Genomic DNA, 21,572 nt, shown 5'->3' with positions numbered 1-21,572 from the left:
TCATGTTCCCCTTGCGGCTTCATTCAATCATGGTGGAGATAATGCTCATGTTTTTTAATACTAATGATGTATGTACATCACATACAGTTGTAGGTGAATGTGGAACTTAAATTTACAAGAATATAACTGCTCATAATAAATCCATTGCTCATGTTCTTAGTGACTGGATATACGGTGTGTGCGTAGCTGATACAGGACAGGTATGCTCAGGTTCTGCACATCTTAATCGTAGTGAAGAGGTGCGTGGGCTGTTTTGCCAGGTCAAATCTCTGCAGTTTTGTTTCCTGCAGTCACCTAGAACAGTGGAAGTGCCTAGTCTTGACCTGGAAAAGCTGAGAGAAGGGGGAAGCCCGCTTTTATTTGTTAATAGAGGAAAAACTTAAATTTCAGCCAAGTGAGGAGAAATGAGTCAACCAAAATTATTTAGGAATATGAGTCAGAGAGCAGAAAGAACCTGATGTAATCTTCTGTAACATCTGTCATTTTAATAGCAATGTAAAATAAGAAGTCCTGCTGCAGAATAACTGATAATAATATATGGGAGAAAATCCCTTTTTAATTTTTTTTTCCTTTTTCTTCTTGATGTGTTCCATTTGTGGTGGCTGCAGAGATTTGATCACCTTCTTCTAATGCAGAAGTAGGAAACTACAACTACAGAAAGCTTGCTGTGCTGACTCAGTGCAGGTGGGCGAGGGAAGGAGGTGGTGTTATGTAAAAGCTGCAGCTCCTTAACGCCGCTCTTCTAAGAATCTGCAGCAATGCCCGTGTTTTGGTGTGCACCAAGCCTCAAGGTGTGCCTGTTCTGAAACGGGGGTGTTCGGATGCCTTTCCATGGGGCCACCATGTGCTAAACCATTGATCTAGGTGGGATCGTTCCTTAGCCAAAGGAGAGAAAGCCGGTGTGGTGAGATGCTGCCAGGTAGGGGACCCACATGTCCGTTGTGTAACGGATAACAAAATAAGTAACATACAAGCCTTAAGTGGTGTGTTGGTGATACACTGGTACTGTTTCATGTCTTGAGCCCTCCTTTCTCTTTGGAAGCTGGCTTTGGAGGTCACGCAAGCCTACACCCATCCTTCTGTAACACTTGTTCCTCTAATCTGAGTCCTCTTCCAGTTGTACGTTAATCGACCTCGACGGAATCTTCTACAGGTTTGCCTGTTTACTTCTGAGACTTTGTCACTGTGATTGAAAAACGTGTTGCTTTTCAGACTGATTTCTTTAGAGAGAATTTCTCACGTGAAGCTTCAGTGAAGCTTTATGACACTTGTGTGCCCCGACTGACATCCCGAAGGCTGGTCCTGGGCAGCCTGGGGCATGTTCGTGGCCCCTCTGGTAAGGCTGGGAAGAAGGCAGCCATGTTCCTTGGAGGATGGGGGCAACAAAGTGGATGTGGTTCTTGGCAGGGGAAGGAGACTGCTGCTTGAGGAGAGAAAATACTGACCGTGCTGTGGAAATTTATGCTGCCCTTTGGGGTGGTGTGTGTGTGTTAGCTGTCTCACGCTACCAGTGACGTTTTGCAAGGGCTATATACGGCCTCTTTGCATCATGCTGTTTTAAATTAAGCTAGCTGACCCCGGGGGCGTTTGTAAAATGGCTGTCTTGGCTGGTATTTCTTTACTGCCCAAGTAATTTTCCCAGTTGGGCCATTCACGGAATGCCTGTGCCAAGAAGCGTTGCACAGAAGCACGTGCTTACCTGGTGCCCTGCAGGTTAGGCTCAGAAGGGAAATAACCCACCCTGCAAGAGGGTGGCTGCTGCTTATGGCTTTAAGGGCTCTTAAAAACATTTTTACAGAAGTTTATTTCTTACCTGATTTCCTAGAGCGGGTAATGGCAGCATTTTGTATTTGTGTGCTTACTTTCAATGGAGTTTTTCTTCTTAGTGATCTAAGAGACTTGTGTTTTGTAAACCTTGCTCTTTTTAGCAGTGCAGGTACCGAACTTCAGCTGTTTTGTGTGCTTGCGTCCAAACTCATTTGTGGTTATACGAGATTTGGCTGCCGAGGGAGCCAAAGGGTGGGGGGAGAGGAGGGCTTCGATGAGAGGCTGCTTGAAAACTGCTTCAAGAAAAATAAACTGCACTGAACTAACCTTGGTAGGAGGGAGCAGACTGTCATGTTTCACATCTTTCTCTTGGTTATTTTCCACTGTTTTTGTTGCAAGTACTGAGTAAAATTTGTTCTCGGCACAGTTCTAAGCATCTTCCTTGCTCCACGGATACAATAATGGCATTTAAAACTCATTAGCAAATTGGATCCTGTACAGCAGGGTGTCTTGATGGAATCTTAGAATAAACCGTTGCATAGACGGTTTGTGGTGTGGTTTGTTTATTTTTTAATGTCTGCTATGACTAACACATACTTTCCAAAAAGTATGGCAATTGAGGAAGTCTTAGAATGGACAGCAAGCTTAATTTTGATATAAAACTACTTTAGAATATAAGTTGTGTTTTAAGTGGCATTTGGGGCTGGTTTCTGCTGTTATTTTTTTTGACTTTGTACATGCTTGCATGGGTCACTTTACCTGCAGCCTCTGCAAGTATTGATTTAAGTAAATCATAATGAAACAGCAGTGTTGTTGAACAAGTTCCATTCACCCATAGGACTGCTTTTACAGCCAATATCAGTTTGCTTTTGAATTCTTTAAACTTTAAATAGAGCTGTGGCTAGATTTACGGTAGTGCAATTTACAAGTTAGCATTCTTGATTAATCAATATTTCCATTATGAGATGTGCTGGTGTGAGTGGTCAGGGTGACGTCAGTCTCCCAGCAAATACAGCTTTATCACCGCCTATAAATAGACTGCAAGCTACTGCAGCAAGCACTTCCTTGTGTGAAGAGAAAGGGTTTCAGAAAGAAACGAAACTCAGAAGGCTGGCCACGGTCGTTGCTGTAACGTCACAGCACGGTGTGGTATTTATTGGTCACCCAATAAATTAAAGCCTCTCCTCCAGTGCTGCCCCAGATAAGAGGTTCTCCTTGCCTTCCAAGGAACGATGCGCCTTGTCAGGCTGGAGAAGCACTCACCATAGCTTGCAGGGTTTGACTAGCTGCTTGTCTTGCCCAGTGACACCAGTATTTAACATCAAAGCCCATTTTCAAGATGTGGGCTCTCTTCTTTTCGGGTATGATGGGTTGGGAAATGAGAATTACAGCTCACCACGCTGCCAGGGTTGGTTGTTCATAACCCGGTAACATCTGTTTTGTGATGTGCAACCTCAGAAAGCTCAGGTCTTCAAGAGGCGGCTACAACATTGAATAATAAAATTCATATAGAATTCATATTTCGATATAGCAAGCTGTAATTCTAACAAACAGGTTTACAGCTTATTGTTAATCATGTGAACTGCATGCTTTGTACTGGGGCTCGTATGAAATTTTATCATAATTTCTTTAGTGTCTTGAGGAACTGGATGAAAATGTTGACTCTAGATAATTATTTTTTTAAAGGGCCCCTCAAGGTGCTCCTCTTATCTACATGGGTGCTGTGCTCACCCTTGCGTGGGTGTCTTTGCTTCAGGTGTCCACATTCACTGGTGCATCTGAGCTGCGCCAGGAGCTGAAGTGAAACTCAGCCCTGCAGAATAAATGAGATTCCTTGAAACATCTCCTTCCTGTCCTCCTGGGGCTAAAGAAAGCGGAAGCAATTTCAAATAAATTGTCAGTAACCCTGAGGTTTGCCAAAAACTTCCCTGTTGACTTTGGGCGGGTGCCCTGCAGCCAGCAGCAAGCCCTGGGTGCAGGTGTCCGGCCCTGTGCCTCCAGCCATGGCTTTCATCACACGTACGATCCGCCACAAAGCCACCACGGCTCAAAACCCTTCACCATGTCTTGTTCCTGCCCAGGTGTGCCCAGAGGAGCAGCAAGCAGCCTCCATCTCAGGGCCATGTCCCACCCATCCCACCCCTGCACCATCACTGAACGCCTCCGAGGCGTTTCCCCACCAGCAGGCACCTCAGCGAGCGCTGCCCTGCAATTCGGCACCTGCTGGAGCACCCCTTTAACGCCAACCCCAGCTCCTGCCCAAGCACCACACCTTGTTTAAATATTGCTGCTTTAATAATCTACATCGTGGTAGTAGTTCAAAGAGAAGATACAGCTGATTACGTTTCCTCTGCCCCCCATCGCTGCCCATCAGTGTTTCCTTATTGCTGCAGACTTCGCCACATTTAATGTCCCCTGGCTCCCACAGGCCACGGTTAGGTTTAATTCTGCTAATTATCTTACATATAAAACATAATGCAACTGATCCCCTGCTGTTGCTCTAGTAATAAAAAATAGAAAAGGAAATAAAAATGTTTGTATCCTTATTGCCAGTGTGTCAATACCTGCTTTTTCCCTTACCAAACGTTCCTCACGCCTGTTAAAGCTAAATTCCCCTTCTCTGCTGAGAGCTGATCCCACGCTAAAACAAAGTCAAATTATTCCTGAAAAAGAGGAATTTAAAAAAACAGTTGCGAGAAAAGCCCAGCAATTTCCTACTTTAAAAACATTTCACAGTTCTTTGAAAGGGTCTAAGCAGTACAGTAGAGAGCTACATTTACTGAAAATGTCTAGTGCTGATAAAAAATAAAATAAAAATCAACCCAAAAGAATCCCAAATTAAATTAAATTGGGCGAGCTGCTCAGCAGGCCACAAGGACAGCATCCTGCACTGCTTGGGGAGCTACAGGACCCCAACAACTCTACTGAGAGGAATTGAGTGAAAAAAAAAAAAAGTCACTTTAAAAAAAAAAAATCCAGTTTCTCAGGCCAGGCAGGGAGGAGACCCCCGCGCACGAAGGCACACCAGTGCAGAGGCAAGGCGATCTGTTTAAAACACAGACATAAGAGCGTTGCTGTGGCTGCCCCCAGCCCGAGGCTGGGCCCCAGCTCCGTCCCCTCAGTCCCACTAGAAGTTGACGGCGTGCGCCCGGTGCAGGCTGGCGTCTTGCTCGGGCTACAACGAGAGGGGACAAAGCCAAAGATCAGGGCACAAACGTGTCCCCAGCCCCGTGTCCCCCTTCTGAGGGCCCTACCTCTCTGTCCGTCCCCAGGACGTGGCCGGGTTTCTGGGCCAGGGCCGGCTTCTTGAGGATGCCTCGCCTGGGGGCCGGCGCCGGCCTGGCCTCCCCATCCTCCGCCGCGTCGTAGGCGCCAGCCAAGGCGTAGTGCTGCTTCCTCAGCTCGCCCAGGCGCACCCGCTCGCCCTCCAGACACTTCTCCAGCTCCAGCACCTTCACCTGCACCACAAGAGCATATCTGGTCCCCAAGTGCCCGGCAGCAGCTGCCATGAGAATGCAATAACCCCCCCCCCAAAACGTTGTGCTGTCCCGCCCCAGAGAGGATGAACTGCCTGAGGATGGCAGCACCAAATTTGCCCTCCTTTCCTCCCCGTGTGGAGGCTTTACCTGTGTCTCCATTTCTTCCTTCTTCAGCTTGATGAGGGACATGCCTGAAAAGTCCATGGTGTCTGGGGAGAAAAGCAGGGGGTGTTTGCCAGGCCAGGAAAGGAACTGAGGGCTTAGCTTTCCCTTCCTGCTTTACCAAACCTCACCTTTCTCCTCGATCTGCTCCTGCCCCGTCCTGGTGGAAGCCACCACGTTGGCCGCCATCTCGTTGACGTTGCGTGAGCACTCCTGGAGCTTGCCCAAGTTCCTGCTGCTCTTCTCGGCTTTCACCTGCAACGAACACACAGATGGCCGCGGGTCCCCAGCGTGGCCCCAAAGCCTGATGGCTCGGGGGCACGGGTGCACATCAAGGCGGCCAAATCCTGCATGGGATCAGGGACACCGATCACAGCACATTAGAGTGGTCTAAGTGGGAATGACAACCTAGATGTGAAAAGGACAGATGGACTTGCTGATCGCATCAGGGACAAGGTGACCTCCTTCAGCCTAAGCCACCTCTGCTCCCATCCGAGCCAAGGACACAAGAACAAGCAGCATTGGTGCACAGATAATTTTTTTACAAGCCTGTTCTTCACTTTAACATCATCTGCCACAAAAATAAGTCTCGGCCCACCTCCCTCCAACCCTCTGCTCACTGAAACCTCGACACATCTCCGTCACCACGAAGAGGAAAAGTGGTAAGGACCAAAAATTCATCCCTCTCAATGCTGCCTTCTGCAGTACCTCCCCCTGGGTTTCTCACTAATTATGAACATTTTCTTTACATAATCAGCTGGGCAGGAGGAAGATGGGAGGTTTTACACAGCTTCATTTCAGACGCAAGCCCTACAAGGTGTGGGAGCATTAATGCAGGTGAAGACACGTATTAAAAGCAGAAACCAACTTGAAAATAATAATCCCCTTCCTATTTCAATAATCCCCTTCCAATTAAGAGCTTCCCTTCTCTGGGAAGGAGGCCATGGGCAGGACTGCCACACACCAGTGCCTGAGAGCATCCCTGGAACAAAACAATGGGAACAAAAGGACTTAAAATCTGCCACGTGGTGTGCAGCCAGCCCTGCTGGGACGCTCACCTTGGAGGCAGCTACCAGCTGAGCCGTGCTGGCAGCGATTTCATGGGAGCAGACGATCAGCTCTTCGTATTTGCCTGTGTGCAGGACAACTCTGTCTGCTGATTCTCTGCAGTCGGAGGAGAGATCGTATTAGAGACACTCGCCTCGCACTGCAGCACAAGTGTGGGCTATTTGCCTCCCACTATACTCTCAGAAATCAGCATCAGATGTTGAAACCACAGCTTTGTCTCGTTATTTAAAGCTCATTTACAAAGCAAACTACTCAAACCCCAGATCCAGAAGTTTTGGATGGGGATAAAATACCACAGGGGGCAGGACTGTGCTCCTGCAATAGGGCAGACAAGATTTTTACAGCTTTTTCCAAACTAGCCCCTACATTTTCCACACCAGCACAGCTCAGGACGTGGTGCCCTGACCCCAACCACCCACGCACGACCCTCCAGCAGCCAGGGAGTATCTGAGTGGGGTAACGGCCACGTTCTGCAGCCGGGTACCTACACGAGCTGCGTGGCTCCCCAGCCCACCGCCTTGGAGGCAGAGATCAGCCCTTCAGTCCAGCGCGAGTTCTTGGCGTAAAACTCCTGAGTTGTTGCTGCCCCCTGTTGTTATGAGAATATTATGGCCTGCATTAGCTTCTTTCTACCATATAAACATATAATAAATCCATAAATCATACTAAAATACATAAAACTCCACATACGATATAACAATGTATAAAGCCACATATAAAGCCATAAATCAAGGGATTGGCATCATTTCTGTGCCCTTCAGGTTGCTCTCGTTGGCCTACTTAAATATGGACCAAGAAAACTAACTTTGAAGCCTTGAGCCTGTGAATTTGGTTTGGGTTTAGGACACGTCTGGGCCATCATCTTTAGACGGACAAAGATTTGTAAAGGAGACTGCAAGGTCTGCAAAGAGCACGGGGCTGAGCAGCCCATCTCCAGCCAGCAGGGCTGCAAACGTGCCACTAACAGGGGAAAGTGAGAAATTCAGCTGGTGTTTCTGCAAACTGTGGGAAACTGTGGGTATTTCACATCAGTGCATGGGGCTGAGCGTAGGGGAGGACTTACCCGGCCACTCTCTACTATTTCCTTCTGTAAGTTCGTGGATGTCATTACAAGAAGTCTAATGGCCTGGAATGAGGAAGAACAGGTTTTGGTGTTTGATGCGGATTGTATACAGAGGGATCGATTTTGCCAGTGGTGGGAAGTGACAGTTTTGTGTAGTTTGTGACCCCCTGAGAAGCTCAGCTCCTGCAGTACTGACCTTCATGAGGTCCGTGCAGGAGTTCAGAATCCTGTAGGGAAACAAGAAAAAGGGTTGAGCATCCAGGAGAGCCCTCTTTGTCCTGCGTTAACGAACGAGTCTTTTCCAGAGACCAGCCTGCTGAAGGTTACCTTTAAGCAGCCCACAGAGAAGCCATCAAATATTAACTTAGATGTGCAATGTGAAGGCCCTCCCTTCCAAAGGCAATTTTATGCTCAGCATTAGAAAAATGCAGATCCAGAGTGCACGTGAGGGTTCAGAACACCACCCAGCCCCGCTGTTACAGCCGCTGCAGGACCGAAATGGCAAAACCCCCCAACACTCACCGCTCGTTCACTTCAAGTTTGATGCCAGAGCTTTCGTTCCTGGCCCGGCTCATCATCTCCTGTTGGGAAATGGGAAAAGGGAAGGTGGGATGCCACACTGCTGCAAGCAGAGCTGCAGGAGGAGAGGAGGCACCAGTGGACATTTCGCTGCCCATGGGCCCATCCCATGGCTTCGTCTCACCTCTATCCGCCTGACAGCGTCTTCAATTGCTGCAGAGGTGGAGGCCATCTCCTTCTCAACCATGTCCCCTAGCTCTTCCTGCTTGATGTCCAAGCTTTTCGGTCTCAGCTCCTGCCAGAGGAGGCAGCAACAGCCAGGAGGTTTTCAGCAGAGGAAGAGAAGAAAGTATTAGTAAAGAATAAAACCAAAGAAGGCATTCAGCTTGTTTTTCCCCCTAAGCAAATGAAGCTGCAGAAGAAGCATTCTGCAGACAGCAAGGGCAGAGGCACGTGTGTCAGCACCTTGCAGCAAACACGACACAAGGACCTCAGAGGTAGGAAATGTCCCAGACCAAGGTGGCAAAACTCAAATACAGGTGCAGTTGTGGCAGATGTAACATGGCAGAGCTCTAGAGAGCCGATGGCCTTTGAATTCAAAGTATTTTAACGGACAAGACTAACAGGAGGCTTCATGAGAAGAAATATCTGAAAGCTGGCAAGTTTGATATCACAGGAGTGTACCACAGGGGTACTGAGCTGAAAGACTTCAGCTGATCTGAGGGTGACCATCCCCATGCATCAGGAAGTGTCTCAGTGCTCAGAAGCTGAGAGGGCTCAGGGAATGCACTATAACCTGCAAGTCATGGGGACAAACCACCCCAAAGTGCTCACTCCAACCCAGCATCTCCAATTTCAGCTCTGGGCAACGGGAAAAGCCACATTTCCATTTTTTTTTTTTAAATAAAAAACAGCTCTCCATCGTCTCCCTGGGATGCAGCCAGCAGGCTGTGAGCAAACATCCCACCTGGACAAACGGAGGCAACGTCCTCCTGCATTAACCACCTGCTTTGACTTTTCCTTCAGGCAATCCCCCTGCCAACAAGTCACCCAACACAGGGGAGCGCCGGGCTCCAGCTCCTACCTGGGCCAGCCCCAGGACACCCCGCAGCGCCCGCCGCACGTCCCCCAGCTCAGCGCGCCCCATCGTCTGCTTGTCCTTCAGCTCGCCCAGGTAGTCCAGGCTCCGCTGCCCGCAGTCCCGGCACGTCTCCGTCAGCCCTGGGGAGAGGACAGGTCAGTGGCGGGCCCCTCGCTCTGCAGGGATGTCCCACGTCCACCCGACGAATGGTCCAGCACCAAAAACAGCACCAAAACCCAACCCCCACGAGCACAACCCCACCCGGAGCATCTGCTGCATCCACTCACGGTCGGCGTGGTCGGTGGGAGCCAGGTGGGACGTGGCGCTGCCGTTCACGATGGTGTCGGCTGTTAGGTGTGCGAAGAGAGCCAGAGCCCCCACCAGTGCCGCAGCATCTGCCAGCAGGAGAATAGGGTCAGGCACAGCCGGCCCAGGGCACCGACACCCCCCTCAAAGGCATCCGAGGGTCAGAACAAGGGCTTGGAAAGGTTGGTGTTGACCCCTCCAGCTTGCAGGTGGCTCCTCAAACAAGCACGTGGGGACCCACCAGCTCCAGCCCCTGTGTCCTCTCCCCGCCACAGGTAGTGAATGCTTGCTGACAGCCCCAAAACGGCCAGGGGCTGCTGGATATATAAAAATTAAAGCAACATTCAAGCAATGCTGCCGGTCCCGAGCCCCAGGTACCTGCCATGGAGGCCACGTACTGCGCGTGCCCGCTCTCCAGAGCATCCGTGGACTCCAGCGCCGCCTCTGCACGGCTGAGCAGGTAATCTGCAAGGAATTTAGCTTCGTTACGATCACAGAATGGTTTGGGTTGGAAGGAACCCTTATAGACCAGTTCTAGGAGAGCTAAAAATTCCCTCCCTGGAAGTCAGACCCCAAACTCCTCAGGCTTAACGTTTGGTGGGAGAGGATGCCTGGGGGATGCCACGTTACCTGTCTCGGGGGGAGAGGGGGCTGCGGGGCGTACCTGGGGAGCTAGTGCAGCGGACATGCAGCGGGTCGTCCAGCTTGGCCACCGCGTCGCGGAGGATGCCCTCGGCCTCCCGCACCGCCTCCTGCAGGATGCTGAACTGCTCGTCCAGCAGCTTCTGCTGCAGGCTCTGCTCCTGGTTGCTCTGCGGGGTGGGAGGGAGGCGTGGGCTCGCGGCCGGGGCACAGGGACCCCGTCACCAAGAGCCCCTTTTGTAGTTTTAGAGTCCAGCATCCCGTTACTGGTGGTGCAAGTCACATCCGTCTGGCACCAGCTTGGCTGAGCCCCCACGTGCTCAGCACCCTCCCCAAAACCGAGCGAGGGGCGCAGCCCCATACCTTCTCCAGGAGCTTGCCCTGCAGCTCGCAGATCTCCCTGCTGGCCTTGTCGGCCTCCTGGCTCAGCTGCAGCTCCTTCTCCTGGACAAGGCTGCGAGTGGAGAGCAGCTCGCGCTCCTTCTCGCTCACTGAGCGCCTCAGCTGCTCCTTCTCAGCCTGCAGGGTCTCCACCTGGGTGCTGAGCTCCGTGCCTGCCTGCCAGTAGGGCCAGGAGATCCCTGTCACCCACCGGCCGTCACCCCATGGTTACAAAGAGGGGGCTGAGAACATGTTCAGCTCATGACACACATTGAGGGACCCCGGCGAGCTTGCTCTTGGGCTCAGCGGGGATTTGGGTGCTCCCCAGGTACCTGCTTGGCGTGGCTGAGCGAGCACTGCGCCTGGTCCAGCTCGTCCCGCCGGGCGTCCAGCTCCCGCCGCAGCTGCTCCATCTGCACGCTCTGGTCCTCCAGCTGCAACCAAAAACCCACGCCAGGGCTCAGTGGAAACGAGCCTGGTGGCGGTTTGTGGGAGAAGAATGGTGTCTGGGGGTCTTGGGATGGGGGGGGGGTCTCCTGAAAAGGGCTCATTTTCCCAGGGCAGGAGTTTGAGGAGCAACCCCCAGGTTGCTGGAATGAAAACACCCGAACCCAGCGGTTTGGAGCGCAGCATTTTCTTGGGGGAAGAAATGGCAGAAGCGGGCAAGAGGTGAACAAAACACGCATTAAATAACACCCTGATGAAGAGCCGGGGCAGCTCCTTCCCTCCTGGACCAGGCACTGCCCCCAACCACCCCCCCATCCGCCACGTGCCCCGGGCTGCGACGGGCTCCGTGCCGGGCCGGGGCAGGACCCGTGGCCCCACGGGCTCGCTCACCTTCATCTCTGCTTCCCGCTTGACCTGCTCAACCTGAAACTCCAGCTGCTCCTTGACTCGCGCCACCTCCTCCTGGCTCTGCTGCGTCACCGTCAGCTGCTTGGCCGTGTCAGCATTCTGCGCGGGGACACGGGGCTCTTTCGGAGAGGTGACCCTCGCCACAAAACCACCTCCACCCTCCCTCTGCCCAAATGCTGCATGGGGCAATAGGGGCGATGCCTTTTTCGTGGCATCCAAAGTGTTGGCTGGTGGTGGACACGAATTTAAGGGATGCTTGGGGGGCTCTGCGTGCAAGAGGATGGGATCGATGCAGGGTTGGGCTGTACGGACACAGTGACGGGGACAAAGGCAGCATCTGGTCCTTGTAGACAGTGGCGTTACCTTCCTCAGGAGCTCAGCGTGGGTGTTGATGAGCTCGCTGTGCTTCTCCTTCAGCTTCGTGTAGCGAATCTCGGTGGCGTTGGCTTTCTCTGGAGGGGGTGAGAACACATCAGCGCCCGCCGCAGGGGCTTCCCGCAGCCGACGGGTGCTGCTGGGCGAAGCAGCTGCCCTGCACCTACTTTCTGCCTCGGCGCAGAGCCGCAGGGACCGGTCGCTGTCCTGCTTCACCTGCTGCAGCCTCTCCAGCTCGTCCCGGAGCTGCTCGTTGTCCACCAGCGCCTTCTGCTTCTGCTTGCGCTGCTCCTCCACCTCGCCCTCCAGGCTGTTCACCTGCGCCTTGAGCTGCGTGATGTACCGCTGCGCCTGCGGGGTCAAACGGTGCTCGGGTGCTGCCCCGAGGGGGTGCCAGCACCCACCCTACCCCACAAAACCTCCACCCAGGTGCCCAGCTGCAGTTTGGGCAAAGCAGCCGCGAGATGCCCCAGGAAAGTCTCCTTTTAGCACCTAAAATTGTCCTCTGTCCTGTCTGCTTCCCTGGGAGCTGGGTGCTGGCACTGGGAGAGGTCCCAAAACAGGGTGCAAGGACCCTGTGCCCCAATCCTGCCACGTCCCATCTGGGTTTCCCCACTACAGCGCTGAAAAACAGCTGCTCCCCCGCCCAGCTTTACCTCCAGCTTAATCTTCTCCATCTCCGCGCGGAGCGTGTCCACCTCCTTCTTCAGGCTCTCGATCTGCGCGTCCCTGTCATCCCGAATGCCGTTGGGTGGCCCGAAGGTTTGCTGAAATATATCCGAGGTGATCTGGGGAGGACAGAGGGCGTCAGGCTGAGTCCTTGCCCCCCACCACGGGTCTCTGCCCCTCCCCGTCCCCATCCCATCCCCGTGCCCCGACCTGGGGCTCTGTGGTGGAAGCTGTGCTGATCTCGATGAGGTTCTCCGGCTCCTCGTCCTCGGGGGCTTCCTCGGGGATGACAACCACCGGCTTCACGTGCTCTGCCAGTGCGGACGCCCGCAAGAAATTTGGGGGGTTCTGTGGGGACAAGAAGTCACGGTGACACCTCCGTGGCTTTTGGGGAGCGCCACGGGGAGGGAGGCGGCCCCCCACTGCCACGGTGTGCCGGTGTGTCCCTCTGCAGCATCGCCAGACCCCCTGGCTGTGGGGACACCCCCGTGCACCCTAAAAACCCTCTCAAACCATCACATGCTGAAACCCTGCCGTACCTCCGGCAGCCGGGGGATCTGGATGAGCCGCTTGAAATACAGCATGTCGGAGGCTTTCTTAAAGAAGCTTTTGAGGCTGGAGGGGGGAGGAAAGAAAAACGGCTTGAAGGGGATGCGGGGAGGCTTGGAGGGACCCCAGTGCCCTGTGTCAGCCCCGGGTACCTGCGAAACTGCTCGTGGAAGCGGTCGCGGTGGCCCTGCAGCGTGTCGGCTGGCAGACCTGTGGTGATGGGAAGGAGACAGCAGTGACTGCAAATTCTGCCCCACTTGGGCTGTGAATTTATTCCCACGTGCCCACATCCCTCCAGCCACAAAGGCCAGGCGGGACCGGGACGGGCACGGGGCATCCCCGGGTGACTGGGGTGGCAGGGTTGGTGGATGCAGCGAGGGGAACCGTGGGGTGTGGGGACTCACAGGAGTGCAGCTTGAACATGAGCTTGACGGCGTAGTGGTAGAGGTGGCTGCAGTCCTGGATCACCTGGATGAGGGGGGCCAGGCGGCACTGCACCGCCGACATCTGCGAGAGCGCCATGGAGGTGTTGAGCTGCCGGAAAACTGGAGGGGAGAGCACGGTGAGGCGCCGCGGACGTGTTTGCAGAGCCACCTGGCTCCGGCTGGCTCGGCTTGATCATTAACCATGACAGCTGTGGCTTTGCCAACCACCGTCCCGTCCTGCTGAGCGGGGAACAACCCCGCTCCGAGCAAGAAAAACACCCACAGGGACCTAGGTGGCAGAAGCAATGGGGGCTCAGCTCTGCCACAGATATCCCCGACCCCAGATAGGAGGAATTTAACCCAGGATGATAAATGGGCAGGACAGCTGCCATCGGTAACCGCCGCCGCAAGGGGTGGCCAGGAAAGGTGATGGTTTTTGCCCTGCTCTGTTTAATCCTGCAAAGAGCCAGGGCAGGATCCGAGGGCAGGGGATGGCCCCGCTGTCACCGCAGCCTCGCCCGCCCCGGGACAGAAATGGATCCCTTCCCCTGGCAGAAATCCAGCCAGCGCATCGACTGACTTCTTCCCCGCTCAGCTTTGAAATATTTATGAATATAAATGCTCCGTATAACTGGGTCAGGAGGAGATGCGGATGGCTAACGAAGCCTGGAGCGCAGCCCCTCCACTGCACCCCGTTTTCCAGGGCAGCATCGTGCTCCTGACGTGTGATGGAGGGGAAGAAACCGCCGCATTTTTAAGCCATCTCAAAATTCCTGGAGAATGAGGAAAGGGAAGCAAACACGGGCAGGGGCCACCAGCCCTGCTGGAGGTATTTCAACATGAGGAAATGAATATTTATAAAGGAACACAGCCCCTGTCCTCTGCTTTGGGGGGTGGAAAGGATTTGGGTAATGCACACAATTAACACCATTGCGCTGAAAAGGCATAAAAAGGCATTTCAGAGCAGCGCTGTGCAACACTTTGCGCTGCTCAGGTGTGCTAAAAATAACCACATTTCTGAAATATTTTCCTACAACTGCCTCTACAGAACAGCGACAGGGAAACCAGCTGAGAAACTCTCTCCAAAGTCTCCAGGAAGAGGAGGAGAAAGAGGAGGAGGAGGAGAAAGGACCCAAACTGGAACTTGCTTCCTGACCAAAGAGCGAAACTATTGCTCAAGAGCCCTGGGGCGGCCGGGAAGGACCTGCCTCCTCCTCACCTGACTCTGACAGCTTCAGCTCGCAGTCCAGGTAGTCAAACAGCTCCACCGTCAGCTGGAAGCTGCCAAAAAAAAAAAAAAAACGTGTCACTGTGCAGCACGGATAGCGTCGCTCCAGCTGTTTATGCTTGCTACAGGTGCTCCTACAGGACGCTGCTTTTCCAGGCTGCATTTCCTCCCGCTGAGTCCTTTTTTTCCCCCACCTCCCCTCTGATTTACAAGACTTTGGCGTGTTTGCTCCCTGTGTTTACACTGTGTCTCAGTGCTCTGGGAGAAACCAGGCACCGCTGAACCCTGGCAGACCAGGAGTGATTTAAAAACGCCGCCGGCTGCCTTTAACAGGGCCGTTTTGTTAGCAGGGTGCCCCCACCCGGGCAGCACACTGCTCCCACAAGGACACTCACATGTTATTCACATCCGTCCCCGCCGTCTTTTCCAGCACCTCATCCGACACTTCGAGGCCTGGGGGAAACTCGTGGTGCTTTGTAAAAGGAAAAAAAAAAAAACAGCTGTTGCTGCTAATATTTTTGCCGGTGCAGCACGTGCCCCTGCAAACCCCGCTGGGTACCCCAGCAAGGAGGGAGCTCTGGGGTGCAGACGCTGCGGAGGGTCTCACCTTGGCGTGGAAGGAGATCTTGGTGAGGAGGAGCCGCGTGTAGATGCTCACCAGCTGCCCGTAGCGGTCGTGCAAATGGCCCTGCCGGAGACACGAGGGGAAAATTGGGGTATCTGGAGTGATGCAGAAAACCACCTGCCACCCACAGCAGCCCCACAGCTCTCGCCCTCTCCCACCTGCCCCTCGCTGCATGCACACCCACTGCCCAGCAGGTTATTTCAGCTGGTGGCTTGCTTTCCCCATGTACGTGATGCTTTTCAGCCCTTCCATCCCCTGCGGGTTCTCGGGGCTCAGCCCCCACCCAAATCCCTTCCCCAGGGAAGTCCCAGCCCTGCTGAGACCCGGCGCCCACCCCCAAGCCCCCAGCAAGGCACCAACCTCCGATCTCCCCGGCTTTGCCACTTACCCACAGGTCTCCCACCTCGCGGATGTTGCTGCGGTACCGCTGGCAGTCCTGGAGGACCTAGGGGCAGAAGTGGGAGTAGTGGCACGGGGATCCGGCCCCTCTCAGCAAAGCTCAAAGTTCAACCCCAAACGCCAGAGGCTGGGGAGGTTTCAGGGCTGTGAGCTAACGGGGTGCTTTGCCAAGGGACACAACGCGCTTCCCCCAAAAGAGACCGAGCCGGCGGGAGGCCTGTTTGGGAGGGGACACTCACGTTGGGGTGGCCATCGCGCAGGACTTTGTGCAGGACGTGGCAGAACTTCCAGCTCAGGATGGAGCTGCTGGGCAGGGGCAGCCCGATGGCGTAGGACCAGAAGGTGAAGGCCCCCTTCTCGTGGTGCGTCCCCAGGATGATCCCTTCCCGGCAGTCAAGGCCAACCAGACACACACGCACGTGAGGCTGCAGGGGGACGCGCTGCGGGCTCAGAGCTCACCACGGGCTCAGAGGACACCGGCATGGAGCTGTGCCCACAGACGAGCCCCCGTTTATTTCTCCTGGCTGCGGGTACACCAGGGCCCCCTGTGTTTTCTTGCCACGAGCATTTGAAATCATCCCGTGGAGTATTTCCCTCCTTTGCATTTTCACTGACTGATGAATCTCCGAGATGCCACCCCAGCCAAGCTGTCCCACACCCCAAACCTCCTGCAGGACGAAACCCTCCTGCCCAGGCACCACACTTCTCAAAGGCATCAGATCTCCTCTGGGGACGAGGCTGGAGCTCGTCCCTGGTGGGACACCACCAAGCAGCCGAGGAAAAGGATACGGCGCACATGTTTCTCCTTCACCGGTGCCTCTTGCGTATTTATGGCCTTGCTGATGCTGATGGCCTGCGGGAGGAGGAGAGATGGGCTGTCAGCAGCAAACCTTGGGGCTACCCTGTCCCCAAACCACGTCCCCCCCAACCCAAGAGCCGGCTGCGCTGCCAGCTGGGAACGGCCCAACCACCCGGGGCTTTTGGGGACTACTCTGAATTTTACAGCACGTTTGTCACTTCGAAACCCTTCGTGACACGCAAACCCAGGCTTTTTTTATCCCTGAACAAAGCATCCTGTTGGAAGCCCTCCCCGTTCCCCGTCGGCGCACGGCTGGCGGCTCGACAAGAGCCTCTGGTACCCTCAGCTGGCCTGGTAAACACACGGCATTTTTGGAGCCTGAACTCAGCGACCGGCGAGTGGTAGAGCACGACAGCGAGATGCCAAATTCTCGGGTTGTTTGTGTAATCACAAGAAGCCTTTGAACCGGGTGTTTTTCCACGGCTTTGATGGCAGGCCCCGCGGGCGAGCGGCTCCGGGAAAACGCAGCCCCCGAGCAAGGAGGGAGCAGGAGCAGTGAGGTTAATGGAGAGGAGTGCCACACGCCGCCCTTATCAGGATGATTATCTATATACTAATGGATTTAATCACACTTCAAATTATGGTTTTATCCCAAAAATAGGAGCCAGCTGCACCTCTCAGCTCACGCCAGGCTCCAAAACCGAGCTGCTGGAAACCACGAGGATTTTTCCCCGTCCCAGGCTCGGCTCAGCTGGGCTGCTCCGCCCTGGCACGAGCGCTGGGGCCATGCCTGCGTCTGTGAGCCCTTTGTCACCGGTGCCTCCGCGGAGGAAAAACCAAGTGGCCAGGAAGGCAGGAAGCAAGCGCGCCGTTGGCGCTCGTGGCGGAAGAGAAACGCAGTCCCTCCCTGTACACAAGCCATAAAACCTGATCCAGCCTTACCTCCCGGCAGCACGCGGGGCTCCCGAAACTGGCCCCGGGTTTGTGTCACCTGGCGTTCTGCACGGTGAGAGAAGCTCATGCATGAGGAACCCGGTGCCCTGAGCTCCAGCACGCCGCTGTCCCGTCAAACGTCAGCCGGGACCAGAAAGTCACAGAGCTGATCCCCCCGTGGGCATTAACCGCGCTCCTCGTACCAGCATTTTGGGGCCGAGCAGCCCTCAGGACACAGGTGCATGCTCAGGGGCTTGCATCACCACCGCCCAGCCACAGGGGTGATGTGTTTACGCCCCAAATTGCCCAAAGTGAGCCCAAAACGGCTGTGCCTCCCCAGCGAGGCTTTGCTGGCCGCAGGGCGAGCTGGGCACAACGGCAGCAAAACCACCCCGCAGCGATTTGGCTTTGCTTGCGCTCGGGGAAGCCTGGCGTTCCCCTGCCATGCGGGTCAGTAAAGCAGCAGCGGAGTTAAGCTGCCGACTTGATGCAATCCTCTTAACCCCGAAGGTTAACGAGCCCCAAGGCTCCTAACGAGCCCCTAAGGGTGGTTTATTGCATCTTATCAAGGCGCTCTGCACAGGGGGCAGCACGGCAAAGCCATCTCCTGCCCTGCAAGGAGTGACAGCAAGCTCAGCCCAAATCACCAGCAGGAGCCAGGCTCAGCCTCGATCCCCACAGGGCCGAGACAAGGGAAACACCACCAGGGGATGATCCGTCCCAGGGGACAGGAGCTCATCCACCCACGTCTGCCCAGCAGGACAGGCTGGGACCAGCCTGCCTGTCCCAAAACCAGACCGCAGCCCCACCACAGGTGGTTTTATTGCCTTCGTTGCCCGTGAGCCCGGGGGCTGCTGGAGAGGCTGGTTTCTTACTCAGTGATTCGGTGCTGAGGGCTGAACTGAGCTGATTTACATCCGGAGCAGGTGAGCAGCCCCCAGCCCACCTTCACCACTGCTCTGATGGGAAACGCCGCATCCAGCTTGGTCCCAGCTAAACCAAGGTAGCACCAAAACGATGCCACTGCCCAGGGACAGCAGCTTGGATGCGCTTCTCCTGCCTCCCCGGGCTGGCCAGGAGCTCCCCAAAAAAGTGGTTCAAAACAGAGACAGCTGGAGATGGACACGTCCTGGTTGTGAGCGTGGGTGCACAAAGAGCCTGGCCGAAACCTTTATGCAACCTGCGGACGATTTCCCCATCGCCATCACAGCGCTGATAGCTAGGGGGGGGTCGGACCCCGAAACCTGCCCGCCTGCAGGCCCTGGGAACCCACACGGGCACAGCCCGAACACCTTACTCACAGCCCTCACGTACCAAGCTGGTGACTAAAGCCGGGATCAAAGCGCCCAAATGAAGGAGCGCAGTTTACATCCACCCTTTCTTTCCAGGCTGTTTTTAATTACAGCGTGATCCTCCCCGCCCACGGCTCCCCCGAGCCCCGGCATCCTGCGGTGCCGCAATCCCCACCCGGCAGGTGGATGCCAGGTCCCGACACCACAGCGGGGAGCGATTTTTGGCAGCAGGGCAATTTTTGGCAGCAGGATGTCAGGCTGGAAACTTCCCCTGGGGCGACCCGGGGGCTGCTGGATCAGCCGAGCTGCAGATCCTCTCCGGAGCTCCTTTCCTAATACTTCTGCTCCCCAAATCATACCAGAAAAGTACCACTCAGAAGCCATGTGTGCTATACACCTCGTAGATGCTTAGCTGGTTGGATTTTTACCTTCTGGCACATGTCTAGAAGCAAAAAGTTGGGCACAGAAAAGCACAAGTTTTGCTTCCGATGACATTGCAGCGGGAGGGCCCAGCGGGGACAGCAGGGTCCCAGCTCCCACACGCAGCCGCTCTGAGGGGGACACCTTCACCGAAACCTCAAAAAGCATTTCCAGGAAAAGTGTGTGGCCTCCACACTGCCCACGAGCGCCAGGCTCACACCAGGGCCAGCAACGCCACCTGCACCAGCGGCGCGGGGCAGAGGCGATGGGGCAGCGCTCGGTTTCAGCCTCCCGGTGCCGCAGCATCGTGGGGACGTGAAATCCGCCGTGCCACCAGCCTCAACCGCCCGGTGGCCATCCCCGCGGCTATAATTAGATGGACGAGGCAGATCGATACCCCCGTAAGGATGTTGGAAAGGCTCTGCTTAGGACGAAGCTTTTGTAGGACGTTTCGCAGCGTCCAACGTAAGCAGCTCTGCCCAAGGCGTGCAAGCGAAGTTGCATCCGCGCGGGGACGCGGCGTGCTCGTACGATGTGACTTTGCTCGTGTGCCGTGGGCCAAGGGAAGGGAAAGCTGGAAGGGCTGGAAGGAGGGAGGAGGGACGCGCTCCTGCCCGGCCGGCACAGGCTGCCCTTGGGTGCACGAGGCAGCGCTCACACCGCGGTTATTTATCAGCGCTGCCCGGTGGGGCGATGGAAGGAGACAGGTCCCGCAGGAACAGGACTTGCAGGTTTTCCCGTGTTGCTCCCCAAACCCAACAATCGCCACTTCCTCACCCAGCGTGGCCGAGCGGCCCCGTGATGGCACAACACCCGAAACCGGCACCTGCTCTCGGTGGGGCTCTCCGGGACCAAACCAAACCAGCCCGGGGGCCGGGGCAGGGGGGGCGACGCGGGGGTGGAAAGGGGAGAACAAACCCGTGCTGAAGCCCGGTGCCCACGGGGGAGGACGCGGCAGCGAGGACGGACGGACGGACAGACGGACAGCGGGTCCCCAAAGCCCGGTGGCCTCCAGTCTCCCCCCACCCACCCCCGGCCAGGCCCCTTGTGCAGCGCCGCTGCCCCACGGAGCGGGCCGGTCCCGCAGCGCCCCCGCCGAGCCCCGAGCCCCGAGCCGCCGCCGCCGCCGCGGGGACCGGGACCGGATCCCCGGGATCCCCGGTCCTCCCCCCCCCAACCCCTTCCGCCTCCCTCGCCTGGTTCTTGTCGAACTGCTCCCGCTCCGCCTCCAGGCTGTGCCCCGCTCGGCGGCTCAGCACCCGCGCCGGGACGCTCTTGATGCTGTTCATGGCGGGCCGCGCTCCGCGCACCGGGCTCCGCGCACCGCGCACCGGGCACCGAGCGAGCGGCGCCGCCCGCGGCTCCTCCCGGCCGCGCACCGCGCCCGGCCCCACGGCGCCCCTGGCGGCCGCCACCCGCCCCTGCGCGGCCCCACGCGGCCCCACACGGCCTCACGCGGTCCCGAACAGCCCCACACGGCCTCACGCGGTCCCGAACAGCCCCACACGGCCTCACGCGGTCCTACGCAGCCCCACACGGTCTCATATGGTCCCACACGGTCTCATATGGCCCCACACGGCCACGTCGCCCTCGCCTCGCGGCCTTGGAGGCTTCTGCCCCGACGCCCTGACCAAGCTCTCCTATTTCCTTCACCTCATGAGTCAGCCCCTTCACAGAAGAATCGTAGAATCACTAAGGTTGGAAAAGGCCTTCAAGATCATCTGGTCTAACCGTCCCCCTAACACCAATGTCACCCACTGAAGCATGTCCCCAAGCACCACGTCCAACCTCTCCTTGAACACCCCCAGGGATGGTGACTCTACCACCTCTCTGGGCAACCCATCCCAATGCCTGACCGCTCTTTCTGAGAAGAAATGTCTCCTCATTTCCAACCTGAACCTCCCCTGGTGCAACGTGAGGCCTTTCCCTCTAGTCCTACCACAAGTAATCTGCGACAAGAGGCCGACCCCTAGCTCCCCACACCTTCCTTTCAGGCAGCTGCAGAGAGCAATAAGGTCTCCCCTGCGCCTCCTCCAGACTAAACACCCCTAGCTCCCTCAGCCACTCCTCACAGGACTTGTGTTCCATGCCCTTCACCACCTTTGCAGCCCTTCTTTACCCTTCCCTAAACCCCGCCACGCATTTCAGGGACTTGGTTTCATCACTGCCCACGTCTCAGCCTTCCATTCAGAACGGCCAAGCAGCAGAGGGCTTGTCCACCCCTGTGGAAAGCTGCAGTTGAACAGGAGCTTTGTTTTCTTTAATAATAATTCAGTATGAGAGTACAATAGCAAAGGCGCTCCCTGGAGTATTTGTAATGCTTCCAGAAATAAGGCAGCCAAGTTTGATACAGCTTGAGTTTCAACGCAAGCTCCAGAGTGCAGTAGATAATACAGCTGGTTTGTAAGTCACTTAATGCCTGAATAAATTTGCCCCAATATTCCACTTCTTCCCATTCCGGAACAAGCCCCACGCATGCTGGAAAAGCAACTGTGAACCAGGGCACGCGGGTGCTGTGGGAGGGTTGTGCTTTCC

General features: G+C 55.7%; 1 protein-coding gene across 1 annotated transcript; it reads right to left on the bottom strand.

The window, feature by feature from the left end:
* Positions 1 to 4,043: 4,043 nt before the first annotated feature.
* HIP1R (huntingtin interacting protein 1 related) lies at positions 4,044 to 20,436 on the bottom strand. Its single transcript, XM_080559492.1, has 31 exons — positions 20,234 to 20,436; positions 16,383 to 16,446; positions 15,833 to 15,975; positions 15,583 to 15,639; positions 15,177 to 15,257; positions 14,965 to 15,041; positions 14,561 to 14,622; positions 13,321 to 13,461; positions 13,069 to 13,126; positions 12,907 to 12,982; positions 12,578 to 12,715; positions 12,355 to 12,486; positions 11,866 to 12,049; positions 11,687 to 11,775; positions 11,306 to 11,422; positions 10,801 to 10,902; positions 10,451 to 10,645; positions 10,110 to 10,257; positions 9,824 to 9,910; positions 9,427 to 9,534; positions 9,143 to 9,279; positions 8,243 to 8,353; positions 8,062 to 8,120; positions 7,736 to 7,766; positions 7,540 to 7,602; positions 6,965 to 7,065; positions 6,467 to 6,572; positions 5,540 to 5,663; positions 5,394 to 5,455; positions 5,022 to 5,225; positions 4,044 to 4,942 (listed from the first exon to the last, which is right to left on the bottom strand). The coding sequence occupies exons 1-31, from the start codon at positions 20,324 to 20,326 to the stop codon at positions 4,895 to 4,897; spliced, it is 3,198 nt and encodes a 1,065-aa protein (XP_080415618.1). The 5' UTR covers positions 20,327 to 20,436; the 3' UTR covers positions 4,044 to 4,894.
* Between the last annotated feature and the right edge of the window lie 1,136 nt (positions 20,437 to 21,572).

The sequence above is a fragment of the Anser brachyrhynchus genome (assembly GCF_964034855.1).
Source record: "Anser brachyrhynchus genome assembly, chromosome: 17".
NCBI lineage: Eukaryota > Metazoa > Chordata > Aves > Anseriformes > Anatidae > Anser > Anser brachyrhynchus.
The sequence above is the reverse complement of the archived record's forward strand: the minus strand, read 5'-3'. Positions and strand labels throughout refer to the sequence as shown.

Coding starts and splice junctions, on each gene's coding strand:
- HIP1R (XM_080559492.1), bottom strand. CDS start 20,326: ATGAACAGCATCAAGAGCGTCCCGGCGCGGGTGCTGAGCCGCCGAGCG. Junction 12,487..12,577: donor CTTCCACCACAGAGCCCCAG/GTCGGGGCACGG, acceptor TGTCCTCCCCAG/ATCACCTCGGATATATTTCA. Junction 9,535..9,823: donor GTACGTGGCCTCCATGGCAG/GTACCTGGGGCT, acceptor TCCTGCTGGCAG/ATGCTGCGGCACTGGTGGGG.